This window comes from Scardinius erythrophthalmus (genome assembly GCF_964197995.2).
Source record: "Scardinius erythrophthalmus genome assembly, chromosome: 9".
In the NCBI taxonomy this organism is placed as follows: Eukaryota; Metazoa; Chordata; class Actinopteri; order Cypriniformes; family Leuciscidae; genus Scardinius; species Scardinius erythrophthalmus.
This window is the reverse complement of record NC_138229.1, coordinates 45,603,725-45,623,801: the sequence shown is the minus strand read 5'-3', so window position 1 is coordinate 45,623,801 and position 20,077 is coordinate 45,603,725. Positions and strand designations below refer to the sequence as shown.

The 20,077-nt window shown below is 40.1% G+C and overlaps 1 protein-coding gene across 1 annotated transcript; it reads left to right on the top strand.

Annotated features, from left to right (window-relative positions):
• Positions 1-222: 222 nt before the first annotated feature.
• Positions 223-19,813, top strand: LOC308695527 (uncharacterized protein). Its single transcript, XM_081373702.1, has 3 exons — positions 223-317; positions 15,477-15,724; positions 15,803-19,813. Exons 2-3 carry the CDS (start codon positions 15,682-15,684, stop codon positions 19,495-19,497), a joined length of 3,738 nt encoding a protein of 1,245 aa, XP_081229828.1. The 5' UTR covers positions 223-317; positions 15,477-15,681; the 3' UTR covers positions 19,498-19,813.
• Positions 19,814-20,077: the final 264 nt, after the last annotated feature.

The window sequence follows — 20,077 nt, the reverse complement described above, 5'->3', positions numbered from 1 at the left end:
TGGTTAATACTTTTTGTGTATTGACGTCTGTATAAGCATGCATTCTCTTTCCCCTGCGACAGTTTTGTATGCTGCTGTTTTTTGTAAATAAAATAAAATAAAAAAAACAACCACGGATCATCTAGCAGGGGGCGCTACACACACACACACACACACACACACACACACACACACACACACACAGGTCAGCTCCTCATCATCCAGTCCAGCAGGGGGCGCTGCACACACACGGGTCAGTTCACAGTCAGTCCGCCAGTGACTCACCCTGAAGAAGAAGCTCTTTAACTGAAGATGAGGACAGGTTTACTGCAGCTCAGGTAAATATCAGTTATGTTTTTCAGTGTTTCACACAGTGATAATGCTGCAGGTGTGAGTGTATGTGTGTGTGTACGCTCGTGCGCGCGCCTGTGTGTGTGTGTGTGTGTGTGTGTGTGTGTGTGTGTGTGTGTGTGTGTGTGTGTGTGTGTGTGTGTGTGTGTGTGAGCTCGTGCGTGCGTGTGTGTGTGTGTGTAGTCGGAACTGTCATACGGAACCAGTATGGTTATCTTCTCACTGCTGCGGTTAGTGCTGCCGGCAGAATGCAGTCTCATTCGAGAAAAATAACTGAAAAGATATGAACTGAATTAAACAGAATCGCTTTTCTCAAGTGCAATCAGTTTCCAGTAAGAGCAAATAAAATGACCATATCTATCTGAAGGCAAGCTCTTCTGACTTTAAGCTTACAAAACACAAAATAATGATCACATCCTTGCTGAACTGTCTTCTCCCCAAGTCCACACTGGATTGAGGACAGTATTTACACACTTCTGGCCACACACACTAAAACACACTAACATGCGCCAGGATTCCAGTTTTGGATGGGCCTTAAATTGAAAACATTAAACTAAAAGTAAAAACGTTAAATTAAAAACGTTATCCAATCACTGTTTAACCTAATAAAAATGACTGACAAATATACTGTTATATTATCTGTCTGTATACATAATATAGATTTTAATAGCTTGATGCTCTTTAAATATTCGTTGTAAAACGTTTCGGTGCATATATAGGACGGACCTATTTTGTATAAATTGTATCTTAATTTTGATCAATGTTTTATCAACCAATTCACCCTCAGACGGTCAATTTTCGGACGGACATTTTCTGTTTTGAATTTCTAAAAATCACAGCTTCATCGGAATGTTACAACACTTGGTGACTTTTATGACATTAGGCATGTGAACACACACAAAAAAAATTAGGTCATGAGCCGAGCATGCCAAGTCGCCGTAAAAAAAATAGTCACACTTGTGGTCTTCGGTCAAAAATGACCCCATAGAAAATGAATGGGAAATTGACAAAAAATCTAAAAATCCAAAACATTTATAAATAATAATTTTTAAATATTATTTTACATAAAGTGTTATAATTAAATGAATTACATTTTTTGTTACAAATTCTGTAAAAAAAAAAAAGTAAATGTGTCGATAAACAGCTGGGGAATTCACATGCCTCTCCATAGAGAGCTGTACATGCCATCTAGTGGTTACACCATGGTTCTACGCTTTCTCTTCATACTCTCACCAGATGGTGCTAATCTGCTTAAAACATTATTTTTAAAGGCCTAGACTCTATATTAAACTGAGATACTGCATTTAAAAAAAAAAAATAATATATATATATATATATATATATATATATATATATATATATATAATTTTTAAAATTATTTTCAATGGTAAAAATATTGCATAAATATTAATAAATTCAATAAAATTCTGTCAAAATATAAAATTAAAAAGAAAAAATATTATAGAACAAAAATAAATTGCATTGGTTTTACTGGGATGGAGGAAGTTTCATTTTTAACCCATTTTCCTTTATCAGAGTCAAGTCATAGGTTTAAGTATAACCGATCGACTTTTAGATTTTTGCCTCTGATTTCTCCCGGCATTTAAAACCCGCGTTAGTTGGGCTTATTGAAGTGCGGTGCGCATAAGTGCATCCAGACAGAGAGAGCACTGGTAGGAGGACATATATCGCAGACTCCGACTCTTTCTTGACCCAATAAATTAAAACGTGTTCTCATCTCGTGCAGAAGTACAGGCAAAATGCTGCAGATCTGTATCGGCATGAGAGGATAGTGTGTGTCCGTAAATTTCCCGCTGACTTGTTGAAATACTCCGAGTCAGATACAAGAATGATTAGGATCTTTTTTTACCTCACTATACCGGGAAATAACCTGATTTAGCCTATTAATAAACACTCCACCTTTGCTAGCAAAATAGAAAAAAAAATCTCATATTTAAAACAAAGTAATAAAACATGCAAATTGATGAGTAAATAAGCAAGTTATTAATCAAATAAGTAAGCCCCGCCCCCTCACGATAATATCGTGTATCGCCGATCTCACAGGCTGACGATAAGACGATATGAAAATGGAGCATATCGCCCAAGCCTAGAAAGCTTGCAATGTCTACTTTTAAATGAAAATATTCAAAACCAAAAGCAGGGATGTGATTTTTCTGGATTTATCCGGAATTCTGGATTTTCCGACCTGAAAATGTGACCTACGTGAATCATGCAGATCTGTAAAAAAAAAAAATCTCACAGCCGTCACCATGGTAACCCGGGACGGAACCACAATCGCCGTCCCCGCGCAACAGGGCCACACCGGGCGGTTTTTCACGTCAGTTTGGGTGACAAATTCATCTGAAGCCTATTTCATAGCTTAATGTGAGGGACAGAAGTCTATTTACATCAATAAAGTATACGGAAACTCGTTTTCCCTCCTCTGCGGCTGTCAATCATTCTCCATTCAGTATTCAAACAGCGCGCGCGCCTCCTCCGGTTACAGCAGGATGCACGGTAAAACTCTCTCCAATATGATATCCACATTATAATGCTTGATCTGTAGAGAAAAGGCTGGGGATTTGCATACAATGACTTTATTTTGTTGGAGTTTGTTGCTGTTTTTAAACGACTCGCTACCGTGTGCCTGTTACTAACAGTGTTAGATCACACACATCACAAGGACTATGAATCGGCATCAAACGCACAATAACTGGAATTTAAAACTGTGAAGAAACAAATGATCAATAAACTGTTGGACAGATGTGCCGTGAACTTTTAAATGCGCACTTGTGCAGCGCTGAACACTGTGACTCCATGTTGCTTTGAGCACATCATTCTGCGCCCGCGTGCGCATACGCGCTTTGTGCGCTCTGTTTTGAAGCGTTTCATATAGCCTAGGGACCGACCGATATGCATTTTTCAGGGCCGATGCCGATTCCGATTATTACAGATCAAGGATGCCGATAACCGATATGTGTGTAGTGTAAAAATGAAAATTAATGTCAAAATTAAGAATAAAAAGGCCTCTGACAAATACTCTCTTTAAATTATTTTAACACATCTTTAATTCTGAGAATTGTTCATAATAACAACATTAATATTAATAATAACAACAAACATAAAAAGTGCTGGGAGCATCCATCAGCAGCATTCTGTAAACAAAGTAAAACTTAAAGCAAATTTAAATAGCAACAAATGAACAAATAATGGAAAATAAATGTAATCTCTCTGAAGTTTTATAAAGTAAATTAAAATGGGTAACAATTAGTAGTCCCAATCCAGCAGCACCAGGTTGTGGTGCAGGAAGCAGAGCTGCTCCGCATGCTCTCCAGTGAGCCTGCTTCTTCTTTTGTCATAAATTGCAGACACTTCACTGAATACACGCTCACTAGGGACTGATGAGGGTGGAGAGCAAAGACATTTCCTTGCTTTTTTGACAAGTAGCTTGAAACGCCCTTCATTCTGTCTCCACCACTGGAGTGGATCCCCCTTACGCCGGTCAATCACTGGCTCTTTGAGGTACTGATGTAACTCTTCTTCAATACTGTCCTTGTCTGACAGATCACCAGTATGGGGACCAAGAAGAGAACTGAAAGTCTATTTGGCTGTGGCAAGGTGTCTCTTCTCTCCTTTGCCTTTAGAGGTTTGGTCTTCTGCTGGGGGCTCCTCTCCATCAGCCTGCTGCTCTTGATTGGCTCTCTCTGTTTGTAATACCTTTATTGTCCACCGAGGTGGAAAATTGTCTTTGGCTCACCAGCCATTCAAATAAATATACAGACAACAATAAAAACAGAAACATAAAACAGAACGATCGCATTTCATAGGAAATAAATAAATAATCAAGTTTCATACTATAATCATTTGGATTATCAGTTACTTGCAGAGTTGAGAATTTTAACAGCATTTGGAATAAAAGACCTCTTAAACACATTTTTATTTGCTAGAGGGGTTCTATAGCGTCTACCTGATTTCATGGGCTCAAATTGACTGAATAGAGGATGAGAACTATCTGCAAGAATAGTCCTTGCCTTCTTCTTCACCCTTTCAGCATATAGTTGAACTAATGGCCTCTGTTGACTGCCAACTATTCTGCTTGCCGTTGTCACAATTCTGGCAAGTTTGTTCTTAGATCTGCAGTTTAAATGATCATACCAGGCTGTGAGATGAAAAGTTAATACACTCTCTACTATGGATTTGTACACAAGTTCTAAAATATGCTGACTAACTCCAAGGCCACTAAGTTGTCTAAGAAGAAATAACCGTTGCGAACACTTTTTAAAAAGATAGTCTGAATTATCAACAAAATTCATGTGTGAATCAAGAATTGAGCCTAAATATTTAAACTTCTCCACAATTTCAACTTGTTGACCCACAAGTGAAATTGGCTGGATTGACATATCTACTTTTGGGCAAATAATCAATTCTTTTGTCTTTGCCACGTTAATTTCTACTTGGCTAAGGTGACACCAATTCTCCAAGGCCTTAATGTGAGCCAAATAGGCAACATCATGTAAAGAATTAGTTTTGTCCAATAGGCCCACTAAGGCCATATCATCAGCATATTTGAATAATCTGAAATGTTCTTCTTTAATCGTAAACTCGTTAGTAAAAAGAGAAAAGAGCACCGGGGAAAGGACACAGCCTTGTGGACAACCTGTACTTAAAGTTAGCATATCAGACACAGTCCCTCGAACACAAACCCTTTGTGTACGGCAAGTAAGAAAATTTCTAATCCAGCAGACTAAACCTGTATTAACATCAAGATCAACCAGTCTCGTTAAGAGAATATGTGTCTTCATTGAATTAAAAGCCGAGCTAAAATCCACGAATAAAACCCTGACATATGCTTTGGGATGCATGAGATGTTTTGTAACTGTATTAAGCAGTGTCAGTACAGCATCATCTGTACCTCTGTTACTCTTATATGCAAACTGAAGTGAATCTAACCTAGAGGCAACAGTCGAAGTTAGATGATTAGTTAAAACACATTCTCTCTGTCTCTCTTGAAGAGCACCCTCTACATCTTCTTTAAGCCATTCTTTGGCCTTGTTTAGTGTAGAGGCAGAGGAGAATGCATGACTCTTGAAACGTGGATCCAAAAGACATGCTAGAACCACATTTTTTGAGTCTTCAAGTTTGGCGAATCGCTTGATTAGGCTCTCCCTCATTACCTCCCTGAGCGTTCTGATGCCCTGTGTTGATGGCCCTTTATCTTCAAGTAGCATCTTGAGCACTGTCACACAGGGAATGATGCTGGATGCAGATGAGTTATTGTAGCTCACTTCTGGTGTCACTTCCTCAATTGGGATGAGTGTTTCAATCAAATTGGACACAATGTCCCACTGGTAGGCAGTTGGACATGTAAAACCGCCGTGTTCCCCAGAGTAGACATTAAGAGCACGCTTTTGTTCAAATGCCCTTTGCAGCATGTGGAGTGTTGAATTCCACCTTGTTGGGACTGTCTGGATTAAGTTGTGCTCTGGTAGGCCAAGGTCCCTCTGGATGTTTCTCAGATCCCACCACTGATGACCTGTTGGATATGGCTTCGCTTCTTGATACCAGCTTCAAAACCCAATACATTGACAGTAGGGCTGCACGATTATGACAAAAATCATAATTGCCGATTATTCCATTGAAATTGTAATTGCGATTATTATTTATGATTATCACAATTTACATTGAATGAATATATATATATATATATATATATATATATATATATATATATATATATATATATATATATATATAATATAGGCATATTATTATACTTATATTACTTAAAAATTGTGAACACACACACTGTCCCCTTTACTTAACATGCACATAAATTGTAAGAATATGACTAATAGTAAAGACTACTAAGAAATAAACATTAGGCCTATGCTAAAGCTATTAAATAGCAGTCGCAAACTAGCTTTTGTTAATACAATGTTGGTATGAGCCACCACAGTCATTTAAAAATATAAAAAAATAACACAAAGTGAAAATAAAGTGGCATTTTGGGGTTAATATTGAAACGACAGTTACCATGGTGAATAGTAGAATACACAATATTAACAACTGTTAATGAAACGTGGAAACTGTTCCTGGTGAATAGAATGAAAATTATCCCAGCATGCAAATCCTTCTCAGCTAACACACGACGTACCAGTAACGTGATTTATTGGCATTTTACTTTTATTTCGTGACTTACTAATTTACAACGTTGCATGCTCGTAGTTTCCTTTGCACTTAAACACAGCACGCTTATACACAGCGCGCCGCCGCATTTGCACGTGCATTTGAAGAGTATGCGCTAGCCATAGGCGCTAACGAGCACAGTATAACGGCTGAAAGGACAGGAACGTCCGTTTTTCTGAGGTGAAAGACTTTTTATTTCAGCGTACAAATACGTCACTGCATGGTAGTTCCTATTGTGCTGGGTTTTCTGAAGTAGTTGTGATTCGCCTCTCATAACATGCTCTAAATGCACGCAGAGTGGATTATTTTTATTTATTTTTTGTAATCGCAGCTTTGATCGATTACTTAATCATGGCATCCATAATCGTAATCGCGATTAGAAATTCGATTAATTTTGCAGCCCTAATTGACAGCGACAAGATAGCGGGAATACAAGCCAGAGCTGTATCTGAGCTGGAGTCTTTGCTGACCGTACAGTATCCAGCAGCATCGGTTCAACAGCCTACATCCGCCTCCACATCACAGAGCCCTGACGCAGAACAAACCCCACACAAGAAAGTAAAGAAATCAATTGCCAGCTGTTTGAAAACCTCAGGTGGTGTTTGTTGTGCATCTGCAATTTCAGGATCAACTTCCTTTTCTCTAAAAGAGGCAATAGAAGGGGAATTGAAGGGATACGTGTCCACACCAAATGCAGAAAGTGAGGTGAATCCCTTGGAATGGTGGAAAGTCCATGAGGCAAACTTTTCAAGAGTTAGCCAACTTGCCAGAAAGTACTTGTGCATTTCAGTCACAAGTGCTCCCTCAGAAAGAGCTTTTAGCACTGGTGGCAATATTGTCACATGCCAGAGGGCAACTCTCAAGCCAGATAAAGTCAATCAACTGGTTTTCCTCTCTAAAAATTTGTGATTGGGATCAGTCATACTTTACGTTCTTAGGATATATACTTTACACAAATGTGAAAGGTTTGTTCTAAAGCTGCTTAGTTTAAAAGAGTCAGGATTCATGTTTGCACCTTTGGTTGATTGTTTGGTTCTGAATCACATTGCACTTTTAAAAAAAATATTTAAGAGATTATAAAAAGGTAGTTTACATTTTGTATTTGACTTTTCTTTATTAAGCTATTTATTGTGTTGTGTTTTACCTTTTGAAGCAAATGCTATAGTCTCTGATAGGGTTGTGCCGATGGACGATATCATCGTCCATCGTGATGGCTGACCGACATTACGATGGAGAGCCACCATCGTGATGCCACGCCCCCCACCCTGTCAGACCAGCCCAGTCTCACGGCAGTTCGTTTTCGTGTGTACACCAGTGGTTGGGAACCTATGGCTCGTGTGGCTCGCAAGGTCTCTCACCCTTTACCAACAAACGATAAAAAAAATGAAGACGTGTGTGTTCAGTGCTGTTCGCGAGTGTCACGAGTCACCACAGCAATCAACCAAACGCTTACGTTTCTGTGGTAACCTAACAGTTACAGATCCTGCACTGGGATTCAAGCAGAACAGCTTGTTTAAGGTGATGGCGAAATTCATTTTAAAACAGCAATGAAAATGTAAAAGTAGGCTTTATAAACTTTAATATATCCTTTTATTGAAACGGGTGCTTTGCTGTGCAAAGAGAAACATTTCACCCGTTGGCCGCTGGTACTTTCACTTTTGCCGCAGAGACCTTTATGTCATAAATGTATCGTATTGTTGATAATCCGCACAGATTTCAGTTGACGATTATGTAAAGTTCATAACAAAACATGAATGAGAAAGAAAAGAGCAGGATGTGCTATTGAAAAGAAATATTAAAAGCACGATAAGTCGCGAAAGAGAACTGAATTCTACTGACAGGATGGTGCGCGCGCGCTCCGAGCGCAACATGGTCAAGTAGCCTAGTCTTTGTCTTCGGTTGCGCGCCTGAACGGCCAAATAAACATAGAAATATTTCAAAATGCCAAGCCGAGTATTCCCGTGGCGTAAACACAGTAGATGTAAGTAGCTACAATGTGCACTATCCCTGTCTCTTCGTGATCGTCAGCAACCCCCCCCCCCCGACGATATCATCGTCCATCGCGATGTTTTACTGTAAACATCGTCAACTGCCAATTTAGGGGACATCGCCCAACCCTAGTCTCTGAATGTACTTACATTTATAACTAGTTAAATTTTATTTAAACATTTTTATTTAACCTTTTTAAAATAAGCTTAAATTTTTTTTATTGTTTTTGATGCATCTGTTTATCTATATTTTTCATGCTAGATGCTACCTCAAAAAAATAAAAAGAGAAAAACATGCTGACAAGGGTTTTGCTCAGGGTTTACAGCTGTTGCCAATGTTTGATTTTTTTTAAAACAATGTTCATTTTGTGATGAGAAGTCTTTGATTGTAATGCAAGTCCTGTTGAATGTTCTTACTTTGCACAATTGCACTTCCATTAAATATACACTTGATTAAAATATGCTACTTTGTCATTTTTTTCCCTTTTATGTTTTGTTACCTTGTATGGCTATATTGTTTTAAATGGGGATATTAGTTTGCTTGTATTGTGGCTCAGTAATTTTCAAAATAGTCTAAAAAATCAACATGAAAAAGAATCGTGATAAAATCGTGAATCATGATTTTTCCTTATTTTTTCCATATCGACCACCCGTACTACTCAGTTTGAGGAACATTATGAGATGCTGCAACTGTAATTCCTCAGCATCAGCATTAACAAGTGCATGTCCATCAACTGATGATTTTACTTATAGGCCTACTTATTTATTTATGGTAAATGGTAAATGAACAGCATTTATATAGCGCTTTCACAGACCCAGACCTGCCAACCTTGAAAAACTTTTTTGAGTAGCAACTTACTGATTTATTGTCGAAGTTCTACACGCGGAAAAATATGCTATCACCACTGTCTTTGATGTCAATTTGGCTGGTTGGGCATTAGTATACTATAGTGTATCGTTTAGTTCACATGCTTACCAATCACTTCACCTGGTCCTGGGCCATTGTCATTTCCCCACCCACCACCATATTCAGTTATTCAACATATAAATCCACTATGAAGAAAGCAAGAACATTTTTAATAAAAAGATATATATCCACATCATAGAACATTCACTTCAACATGGACATCTGACAAAAGGGAAATGAAAATCCCAAAAGGTTTATGACCCTTATCAGAGACCTTCATAGACCTTCAACGTCATATAAATAACTCAAAATCACAAAAGAAAATATGTCCTTTTGAACATTGACAACTGGCAAACTATTGAAAGAAAGATAAAATCACTAAAGCTGTGCCATGTCCTTTATTAATAAACATTTTACTGTTGAGATGTATCACTTGTGGCAGTGGCAGCTGCTCTAGACTGTTTTGCCCCATAGGTAGCTGACTTGGCCTTCCTGAGAAGCTTGTCACTGAAGTCCTCCATGTGGCAGACAGTGCCCTTAGCAGCCATGCTCACCTTTTTCATAACCAAAGCACTGATCATATCAGTGCTCAGGCTGGCTCTTTTTTGGGTCTTGTTCTTGGTAACAAGACTGAAAACCCTCTCACAGTCAGCATTGCTATGGAATATTTCTAGTATTCCAAGTATGACTGCTGAGAGCTTGGCGAAGACCTCCCGGCCTCCCCTCTTCAACAGGCCGATGTCTCTCCAGGCCTCATCAATATGTTTCCTAAGGATGCTGGAATCAAAGCTGGTGGTTTGATACATCCTGAACTCATCCTCTACCTGATCCACTGTTACACTGCCCGGCAAAATGGAAGGAAAGTGGCTGAAGAAGAAGTTAACAGAACAGAATTTCACCTCTCTATGTCGGCCACGCAGCTCATCCCCAAACGGAAATTTGGAAGGCATGTAGTCAGCTGCAGATGAAAAGAACTTCCTCACATCCCTATAGAATGGCTTCAGCTCTAAGTTACCCTGGCTTTGGATAAAGACTTGGGTCTCATGCCCAATTGAGAGTTCCTCGTCAGGCAGCTGCTTTTTACTTGTGATGGTTGGCCTGATACCTCTACCAATTTCCTTCAACATAGTGATGATATGCTCAGTCTTACAGAATGAAAGCAATATCTTTTGCAGTTGCAGCTCCAAAGTTGGAAGCAGAATATGTAAGCATGGCTCATCTTTTTGAAGAATTTGGTTGCTGATGTCAAAAACTGGTATGACCCTCTTCAGAAAGAGTGAATACACCTTTGAACATAGGGATGGTAAGGAACTGAAGAACCTTTTCAGGTTTTGTCAGATCCTTTTTCTCTTCTTTCTCTGTTCTTTCCGCCTTTGTTTTTTCTTTTTCTTTTGCAGCTCTTTTTCCAATTTCGTTTTGCTTGAAGAGGAAATTGGTCAAGTCAAACTCGGCAGCAAGATTGCCAGGAGCTTTAGGCTTCTGGGTAGGACCAGATGGAGGTGCAGACAGCTTTGGTAGCATAGAGGATAGCTTGAGCTGCACTGTAGCTGGCATGCTGGTGGAGGGTGTGGCATTTGGCTTCTGGGTAGTACCAGGTGGAAGCTTTGGCAGATTGGAGGAACCTGAGGACTTTGTCCTCTTTTTCTTTCCTGCATCCACCTCATTACCAAACAAAACAGTAAGAGCATCCCACCGTTGCAGTAAACGGTTCACACACTGCCCCAGAGACAGCCATCTTGTGGAGGCCAGCTTAAGGATCTTTCTCACCTCTGTGTCACACATGATTTGAATATCACGTAGGCTTGACTTTCTCTTGCTGCTTTTGTCTAGATAGTAATAGATGGTAATGAGGAAGTCTTCGATGTCCACACTAAGCTGCCTGGATGCCCTCTTCGTTGTACGAAGAATGAGTTAATTATAGGCACTGAGTCTGTAGCAGACACAATTTTTAAATGTTTTTCCCCTCCACGTGCCGTCGACAGTCTGCAAAACGCATACGTATACACACACACACACTAAAGCTTCTCTTCATAATTTTAGGTTAGACTGTAAAAGTGATTAGGCAAAACTATGATTTCACCGGATTCTAAAAATATCACTTGCTCTGCACTACTACGCTATACTTCTTTTCAGTACACTTAATTTTTTTTGTTCATGATCAATATTTAATTGTATGTTATGTATGCTTATATAAACTAATAACCATAAATTAATTGTATTCAATTGTTTAATTAAAAGGGAACCAACTATTCATATGATAGCTATATTATTACCTGTAACTCCTTGATGGCTAATGTCAAAATTATAATTACACGAAGTGCAAAAGGCATGATTGGGCAGTTTAGAGGGGTGGAGGCAGGGCCACTGCTCCTGATATTTTGTCAGGAACTTCTGAGGGGCACAGACCCGCTTCTTTACAGCATCCTCTTAACATCATGTAGGCCAGGGGTTGGGAACCTTTCTTGTCCAAAGAGCTATTTTTTTATTTTTGGTTAATGCATGATTTTTCCAAAAGAGCCACAGTAAAAAAATAATCTAATATTATTATTAAAGACATACTTTTTTTTCCAATTAAATTTCCAACAGTAGCCTAAGCTTTAGTTGTCCATGGAATTAATTGTGCAGGGCTTTCACAGTGAGGTTGAGTTACTGATGAGCATAAATCCTCATCGTGTGTGTGAGAGAGAGAGAGAGAGAGAGAGAGAGAGAGAGAGAGAGAGAGAGAGAGAGAGAATGCACACAGTACTTACATCTACTGTGTTTACGTGAATACTCGACTTGGCATTTTGATATATTTCTGTGTTTATTTGGCCGTTTAGGCGCGCAACCGAAGACTCGGAGCGCGCGTGCAGCATGGCATCCTGTAAGCAGAATTCAGTTCTCTTTCACGACTTATCGCGCTTTTAACCCTCTGGGGTCTAAGGTGTTTTTGGGGTCCTTGAGATGTTCTGACATGCTCTGACATTTGTGCTTTTTTCAGTTGCTTATAAACATATTAATGGCAAAGGTGTAATTACACTCTATTTAGCACAAACAGGGCTACCATAATATGTGAGCAACATGTATGTACATGTTTGTATTTTTGAGAAAATAATGTTTAAAAAGATCTTTTGGTCACAGTGGCCAAACAAAAAAAAACATTTAAGTCAAGTCAAGTCATCTTCATTTATATAGCGCTTTTAACAATGTAGATTGTCTCAAAGCAGCTTTACAGAGATAAGCGTATAATTTAAGGTAACAGAGATTGTTTCGGCTTTACAGCAGAGTTAAGTTATTTCCATCTAAAGTTAGTTTTAATTGATTTGGTTCCGTCGCAATGATCATTTGTTATTAAATTAGGGGCCGCTAAGACGACACCATTCTCTCTACACAGACTTTAAACGCGGACCTGTGAGAAACGCTGATGGCGTTCACATGAGCATTTAGAATGGGTTCTATAGGTATGTGCGTTTGAATATACGCAGGTTTGGAATTCCCTACAAGCCAAGCCTAAACAAAATACTTGTCTTTCCTTATAAATTTTGATAAGGAATTTTATTTTATTTGTTGCTTTGGGGTAGACCGCGAGACGAATTTTCCCGACAACGCCTTATCTGTAGAGTGGTAGTGGGATCCTCCATAGGGAGAGACTAGTTGGCACTTCAGCACTGCGTTGTCATCGGTCCAGGTGAAGGTCCTTCGTCAGATCTGGATACGGCCTGGATCCGGCAGGCTGCAGGAAAAACCTTGGGATAAACACAGACACTAAAATTAGCGTAGATGCCATTCTTCTCATGATGTAACGAGTACATCAGGATTTTTGGGAAGTGTTCCCGGTTCCGGCTGACCTAATCTATGCAGCATAACATTAAATTATAGAAGTCTATAATGTATTATGTGAAAGCTAGGTCAAAGAGATGTGTCTTTAATCTGGCTTTGAACTGACAGAGTGTGTCTGCTTCCCGGACAATGGTAAGCAGAGCTGCGGAGTACTGCGGAGCTAAACCATTCAGTGCTTTGTAAGTAATCAGCAATATTTTAAAATTTATGCGATGTTTAATAGGGAGCCAATGCAGTTTTGACAGAACTGGGCTAATATGGTCATACTTCCTGGTTCTGGTAAGAACTCGAGCTGCTGCGTTTTGGACCAGCTGTAGTTTGTTTATTAAGCGTGCAGGGCAACCACCTAGTAGAGCATTACAATAATCTAGCCTTGAGGTCATGAACGCATGAACTAATTGTTCCGCATTTGTCAATGAGAGCAAATGGCGTAATCTAGATATATTTTTAAGATGGAAAAATGCAGTTTTACAGATACTAGACACGTGACTTTCAAATGAAAGATTGGTATCAAAGAGCACACCCAGGTTCCTAACCGACGACGAAGACTTAACAGAGCAGCCATCAAGTGTTAGACAGTATTCTAGATTATTACGTGAGGAAGTTTTTTGTCCAATAATTAGAAACTCTGTTTTTTTCAGAATTTAGAAGTAGGAAATTACAAGTCATCCAATTTTTTATATCCGCTATGCATTCCGTTAATTTTGTGAATTGATAAGTTTCGTTAGGTTTTGAAGAAATATAGAGCTGAGTATCATCGGCATAACAGTGAAAGCTAATGCCATGTTTCCTAATGATATCTCCTAAGGGTAGCATGTACAGAGTGAACAGCAGCGGTCCTAGTACTGAGCCTTGTGGTACGCCATACTGAACTTGTGATCGATGAGACATCTCATCATTTACTGCTACAAACTGATAACGGTCAGATAAGTATGATTTAAACCATGCTAGTGCATTTCCCGTAATGCCAACATAATGTTCTAATCTATTTAAAAGAACGTTGTGGTCGATGGTGTCAAATGCAGCACCAAGATCGAGTAACACTAATAGAGAGATACAACCACGATCGGATGATAAGAGCAAATCATTTGTGACTCTAACGAGAGCTGTTTCGGTACTATGGTACGGTCTAAATCCTGACTGGAAATCCTCGCAGATATTATTTCTTTCAAGAAAGGAACTTGATTATTTATTAATCATCGCTGCTGTTCATCGTAAAGAAAGTCTGGCTGCTGCGTGCAACGTGCATCATGGAGAGGTGGGCGGGGGCAGACCTTACGCCGCTGCGTGCACGCCTTTAGCCTGGAGAAGAAGATGGAGTTGGTGAAAAGTAAACTTGCCACTTGAATTCACCGTCGCTACTACAGGAGTGGGAAAATCAGAGGTCTGGAAAGTGTTTGGAGTGGTGCTGGTGCTGGTGCTGGAAAGGCGTGAACATTAAAGGTTGATTTGAAGTCCCGTCTGCTGGTCATGATAATACGTGTATGAGAAAAAAAAGGGCGCCGTCGGGCCGCGGGCCGGGCAGATAATTCATGTTGATGTGTCGGGTTACATCGGATCCGGGCTTTAAAAGCCACGGGCCAGGTCGGGTCGGGTTGTAATTTTCAGGCCCGCTGAGAACTCTAATTGCTCTATAGTCTTCGTCAACAGCCATTTGCACCCCCTGCTGGTGAGGTCGACTAACAGCAGATGGAGATTATGAATCAACACACTGCTATTCCTGCAGTTCCCGGATGTGAAATGTTGAATTTTCTGATGAATTTGAACCACTGAATTTGTGGGAGAATTTGTAAAGAGAAATAAAATTAAATTGCCTGTCAAATATAATAGGGTGTATAAACAGTATTTAAAAATATAAACAGTGTATAAAAAAAAAAAAAAAAACATTTTGGAAGTGAAATCTGAACGATGAATATGGATTACTGAATTTTTAATAATGAAAATGTGTGTGATTTTTTTTTAATTGAATTATTCACAGCTTAAATATACAACCATGTTGAATTTCAGACAATAAATATGCAAGCTCTAAAAATACAATGCATTAAAATCCAACCATGGTTAATGCAATGCATATTTTTTTCAACTCAACAAGCTTTTTTGTTTCAAATACATTTGTCATTATTTTATTTCCATATACTTGTATTGTAGAGGGTTGTAGTAGGAAAACTTTTAGATTGAGTGTGTAGGAAATGGGCAGTATTGCTTGGATTATTACTAATAATGACTTTCTAACTTTACTCCAACAGTTCAAATTTATGCAGCGATTATGATTCACATCTGCGGTGAAGCCATAGAAGTTCATCGGAATATACAGGAACCTTCCCACCTTTTTACAAGTGAACAAACCACTCGGATGCGCCATAAAACACATTACAGAAGAAATAAGTCCAGTTCAAACAAATACTGAGGGTATACAGTATACAGGAGGTTGTCAAAGAGGAGAGTGACAACATGAGTGAGGCATACAAAGATGAAGATACAGAGGAACAAAGAGGTTGGTGTCCATTCCTGATTCTTTTCACTTTCATTTAAATTTTCAGCTTAATTTGACTTGTGTACATCTTCATTTTAGACCTGGTGAAAGTTAAAGAAGAAAGTCAAGAGCTGAATGAAGTGGAGAAACAGGTGGAAGTTAAAGAAGAAAGTCAAGAGCTGAATGAAGTGGATAAACAGGTGAAGGTTAAAGAAGAAAGCCAAGAGCTGAATGAAGTGGAGAAACAGGTGGAAGTTAAAGAAGAAAGTCAAAAGCTGAATGAAGTGGAGAAACAGGTGGAAGTTAAAGAAGAAAGTCAAGAGCTGAATGAAGTGGAGAAACAGGTGAAGGTTAAAGAAGAAATTCAAGAGCTGAATGAAGTGGAGAAACAGGTGGAAGTTGAAGAAAGTCAAGAGCTGAATGAAGTGGAGAAACAGGAGGAAGTTAAAGAAGAAAGTCAAGAGCTGAATGAAGTGGAGAAACAGGAGGAAGTTAAAGAAGAAAGTCAAGAGCTGAATGAAGTGGAGAAACAGGTGGAAGTTAAAGAAGAAAGTCAAGAGCTGAATGAAGTGGAGAAACAGGTGAAGGTTAAAGAAAGCCAAGAGCTGAATGAAGTGGAGAAACAGGTGGAAGTTAAAGAAGAAAGTCAAGAGCTGAATGAAGTGGAGAAACAGGTGGAAGTTAAAGAAGAAAGTCAAGAGCTGAATGAAGTTGAGAAACAGGAGGAAGTTAAAGAAGAAAGTGAAGAGCTGAATGAAGTGGAGAAACAGGTGGAAGTTAAAGAAGAAAGTCAAGAGCTGAATGAAGTGGAGCAACAGGAGTTTGTCACAGGAGAGCATTCTTCTAATAGCTCACAGATTGAAATGCCTGGAGATGTTTTCACCTGCCCAGAATGTGGAAAGAGTTTCAAAGTAAAAGGACACCTTAAGGCTCACATGAGAGTTCACACTGGAGAGAAGCCGTACCCATGCCCTCAATGTGGAAAGGGTTTCAGATATAAAGGACACGTTCGCCCTCACATGAGAATTCACTCCGGAGAGATGCCTTTCAAATGCCATCAATGTGGGAAGGGCTTCAATGAAAGAGGAAATCTTAAGGCTCACATGAGAGTTCACACTGGAGAGAAGCCGTTTAAATGTGAGCAGTGTGGAAAGACATTCAAAACCAACAAAAGCCTTAAGACACACAAACAGAACGATACTGGTGAACGTGAAAGGCCTTATAGCTGCAGTCAATGTGGAATGAGTTTCTCACAGAAAAAAAACCTTTCAAAGCATGCACTAGTTCACTCTGGAGAGAGAGCTTTCACATGCCATGAGTGTGGAAAGAGTGTCAAACGTAAAGGAGAACTTCAGAGTCACCTGAGAATCCACTCTTCTGAGAAACCTTACACATGCAGTCAGTGCGGAAAGACTTTCAGATGGGCACAGATCTTCAAGAAACACATGCTCTCTCACGCTGGAGAAAGTCACTTTAACTGTGATCAGTGTGGCGAGGAGTTTAGTCTGGCAGAAAACTTGCAGACGCACCTGAAAACCCATGCGGATGAGAGGCCTTTCTTGTGTTCCTTCTGTGGAATGAGATTTCCACGACTGGACTATTTGAAGGAGCACCAGAAATTACATTCAGGAGTGAGCGCTCACGTGTGCACTGAGTGTGGGAATATCTTCACTAGTGCCACCTGTCTGAAAGAGCACAGGAGAATACATTTAGTCGTAGGAAAACCTCAGAAGTCAGGAGAGAAATCTCACAAGTCAGGAGAGAAACCTCACAAGTGTTCCCAATGTGGGAAGAGTTTCTCCCAGGCAGGAAACTTGAAGACACATGCGCGAGTGCACACAGGAGAGAAGCCGTACCCATGCCCTCTGTGTGGAAAGGGTTTCAGATATAAAGAACAAGTTCGCACTCACATGAGAATTCACTCCGGAGAGATGCCTTTCAAATGCCATCAATGTGGGAAGAGCTTCAATGAAAGAGGAAACCTTAAGGCTCACATGAGAGTTCACACTGGAGAGAAGCCATTCAAATGCCATCAATGTGGGAAGAGCTTCAATGAAAGAGGAATCCTTAAGGCTCACATGAGAGTTCACACTGGAGAGAAGCCGTTCAAATGTGAGCAGTGTGGAAAGACATTCAAAACCAACAAAAGCCTTAAGACACACAAACATAACGACACTGGTGAACTTGAAAGGCCTTATAGCTGCAGTCAATGTGAAAAGAGTTTCTCACAGAAAACAAGCCTTTCGAAGCATGCACTAGTTCACTCTGGAGAGAGAGCTTTCACATGCCATGAGTGTGGAAAGAGTGTCAAACGTAAAGGAGAACTTCAGAGTCACCTGAGAATCCACTCTTCTGAGAAACCTTACACATGCAGTCAGTGCGGAAAGACTTTCAGATGGGCACAGATCTTCAAGAAACACATGCTCTCTCATGCTGGAGAAAGTCACCATAACTGTGATAAGTGTGGTGAACAGTTTAGTCTGGCAGAAAACTTGCAGACACACCTGAAAACCCATGCGGATGAGAGGCCTTTCTTGTGTTCCTTCTGTGGAATAAGATTTCCACGACTGAACTATTTGAAGGAGCACCAGAAATTACATTCAGGAGTGAGCGCTCACGTGTGCACTGAGTGTGGGAATATCTTCACTAGTGCCACCTGTCTGAAAGAGCACAGGAGGATACATTTAGTCGTAGAGAAAACTCACAAGTCAGGAGAGAAACCTCACAAGTCAGGAGAGAAACCTCACAAGTGTTCCCAATTTGGGAAGAGTTTCTCCCAGGCAGGAAACTTGAAGACACATGTGCGAGTGCACACAGGAGAGAAGCCGTACACATGCCCTCTGTGTGGAAAGGGTTTCAGACATAAAGGACACGTTCGCCCTCACATGAGAATTCACTCCGGAGAGATGCCTTTCAAATGCCATCAATGTGGGAAGAGCTTCAATGAAAAAGGAAACCTTAAGGTTCACATGAGAGTTCACACTGGAGAGAAGCCATTCAAATGCCATCAATGTGGGAAGAGCTTCAATGAAAGAGGAATCCTTAAGGCTCACATGAGAGTTCACACTGGAGAGAAGCCGTTCAAATGTGAGCAGTGTGGAAAGACATTCAAATCCAACAAAAGCCTTAAGACACACAAACATAACAACACTGGTGAACTTGAAAGGCCTTATAGCTGTAGTCAATGTGGAATGAGTTTCTCACAGAAAACAAACCTTTTGAAGCATGCACTAGTTCACTCTGGAGAGAGAGCTTTCACATGCCATGAGTGTGGAAAGAGTGTCAAACGTAAAGGAGAACTTCAGAGTCACCTGAGAATCCACTCTTCTGAGAAACCTTACACATGCAGTCAGTGCGGAAAGACTTTCAGATGGGCACAGATCCTCAAGAAACACATGCTCTCTCACGCTGTAGAAAGTCACTATAACTGTGATCAGTGTGGCGAGGAGTTTAGTCTGGCAGAAAACTTGCAGATGCACCTGAAAACCCATGCGGATGAGAGGCCTTTCTTGTGTTCCTTCTGTGGAATAAGATTTCCACAACTGGACTATTTGAAGGAGCACCAGAAATTACATTCAGGAGTGAGCGCTCACGTGTGCACTGAGTGTGGGAATATCTTCACTAGTGCCACCTGTCTGAAAGAGCACAGGAGAATACATTTAGTCGTAGAGAAACCTCACAAGTCAGGAGAGAAACCTCACAAGTCAGGAGAAAAACCTCCCAAGTCAGGAGAGAAATTTCACAAGTCAGGAGAGAAACCTCACAAGTCAGGAGAAAAACCTCCCAAGTCATGAGAGAAACCTCACAAGTCAGGAGAGAAACCTCACAAGTCAGGAGAGAAACCTCACAAGTGTTCACAATGTGGGAAGAGTTTCTCCAAGTCAGGAAACTTGAAGACACATGCGCAAGTGCACACAGGAGAGAAGCCGTACCCATGCCCTCTGTGTGGGAAGAGTTTCAGCACAGCAGGCGCTCAAAAGAGACATAGCACTAATAACTGTCCAAAGCTTCCAATGTGAGCACGCTTCGTTTCAACCCTGAACTCTTTCAGTGCATGGGTTTAAATTCAGATAAACTTGTTCCAAATAATAAAGTTAACGTTCACAAGTTTTTGAGCATTCAAAGTTATTTTTTTGCTATTGAAAAGATATGCACAAAGAACTTAGAAGTGATCTTTTCAAGGTTAAAAGGGTTCCCTGTTGGAAGCGTGACCAACATCCCTGACAGTGTGTATGTATGATGAGCATGCTAATCACTCCTGTAAACCGACTGAAGTGGCTCCCCACATTAAACTGAACTCGTTGGAACGTTGTGCATCTTGATCAGAGAATCTGTGACCTCTTTACTTCACAGATACTAAGGCGGGCATACACT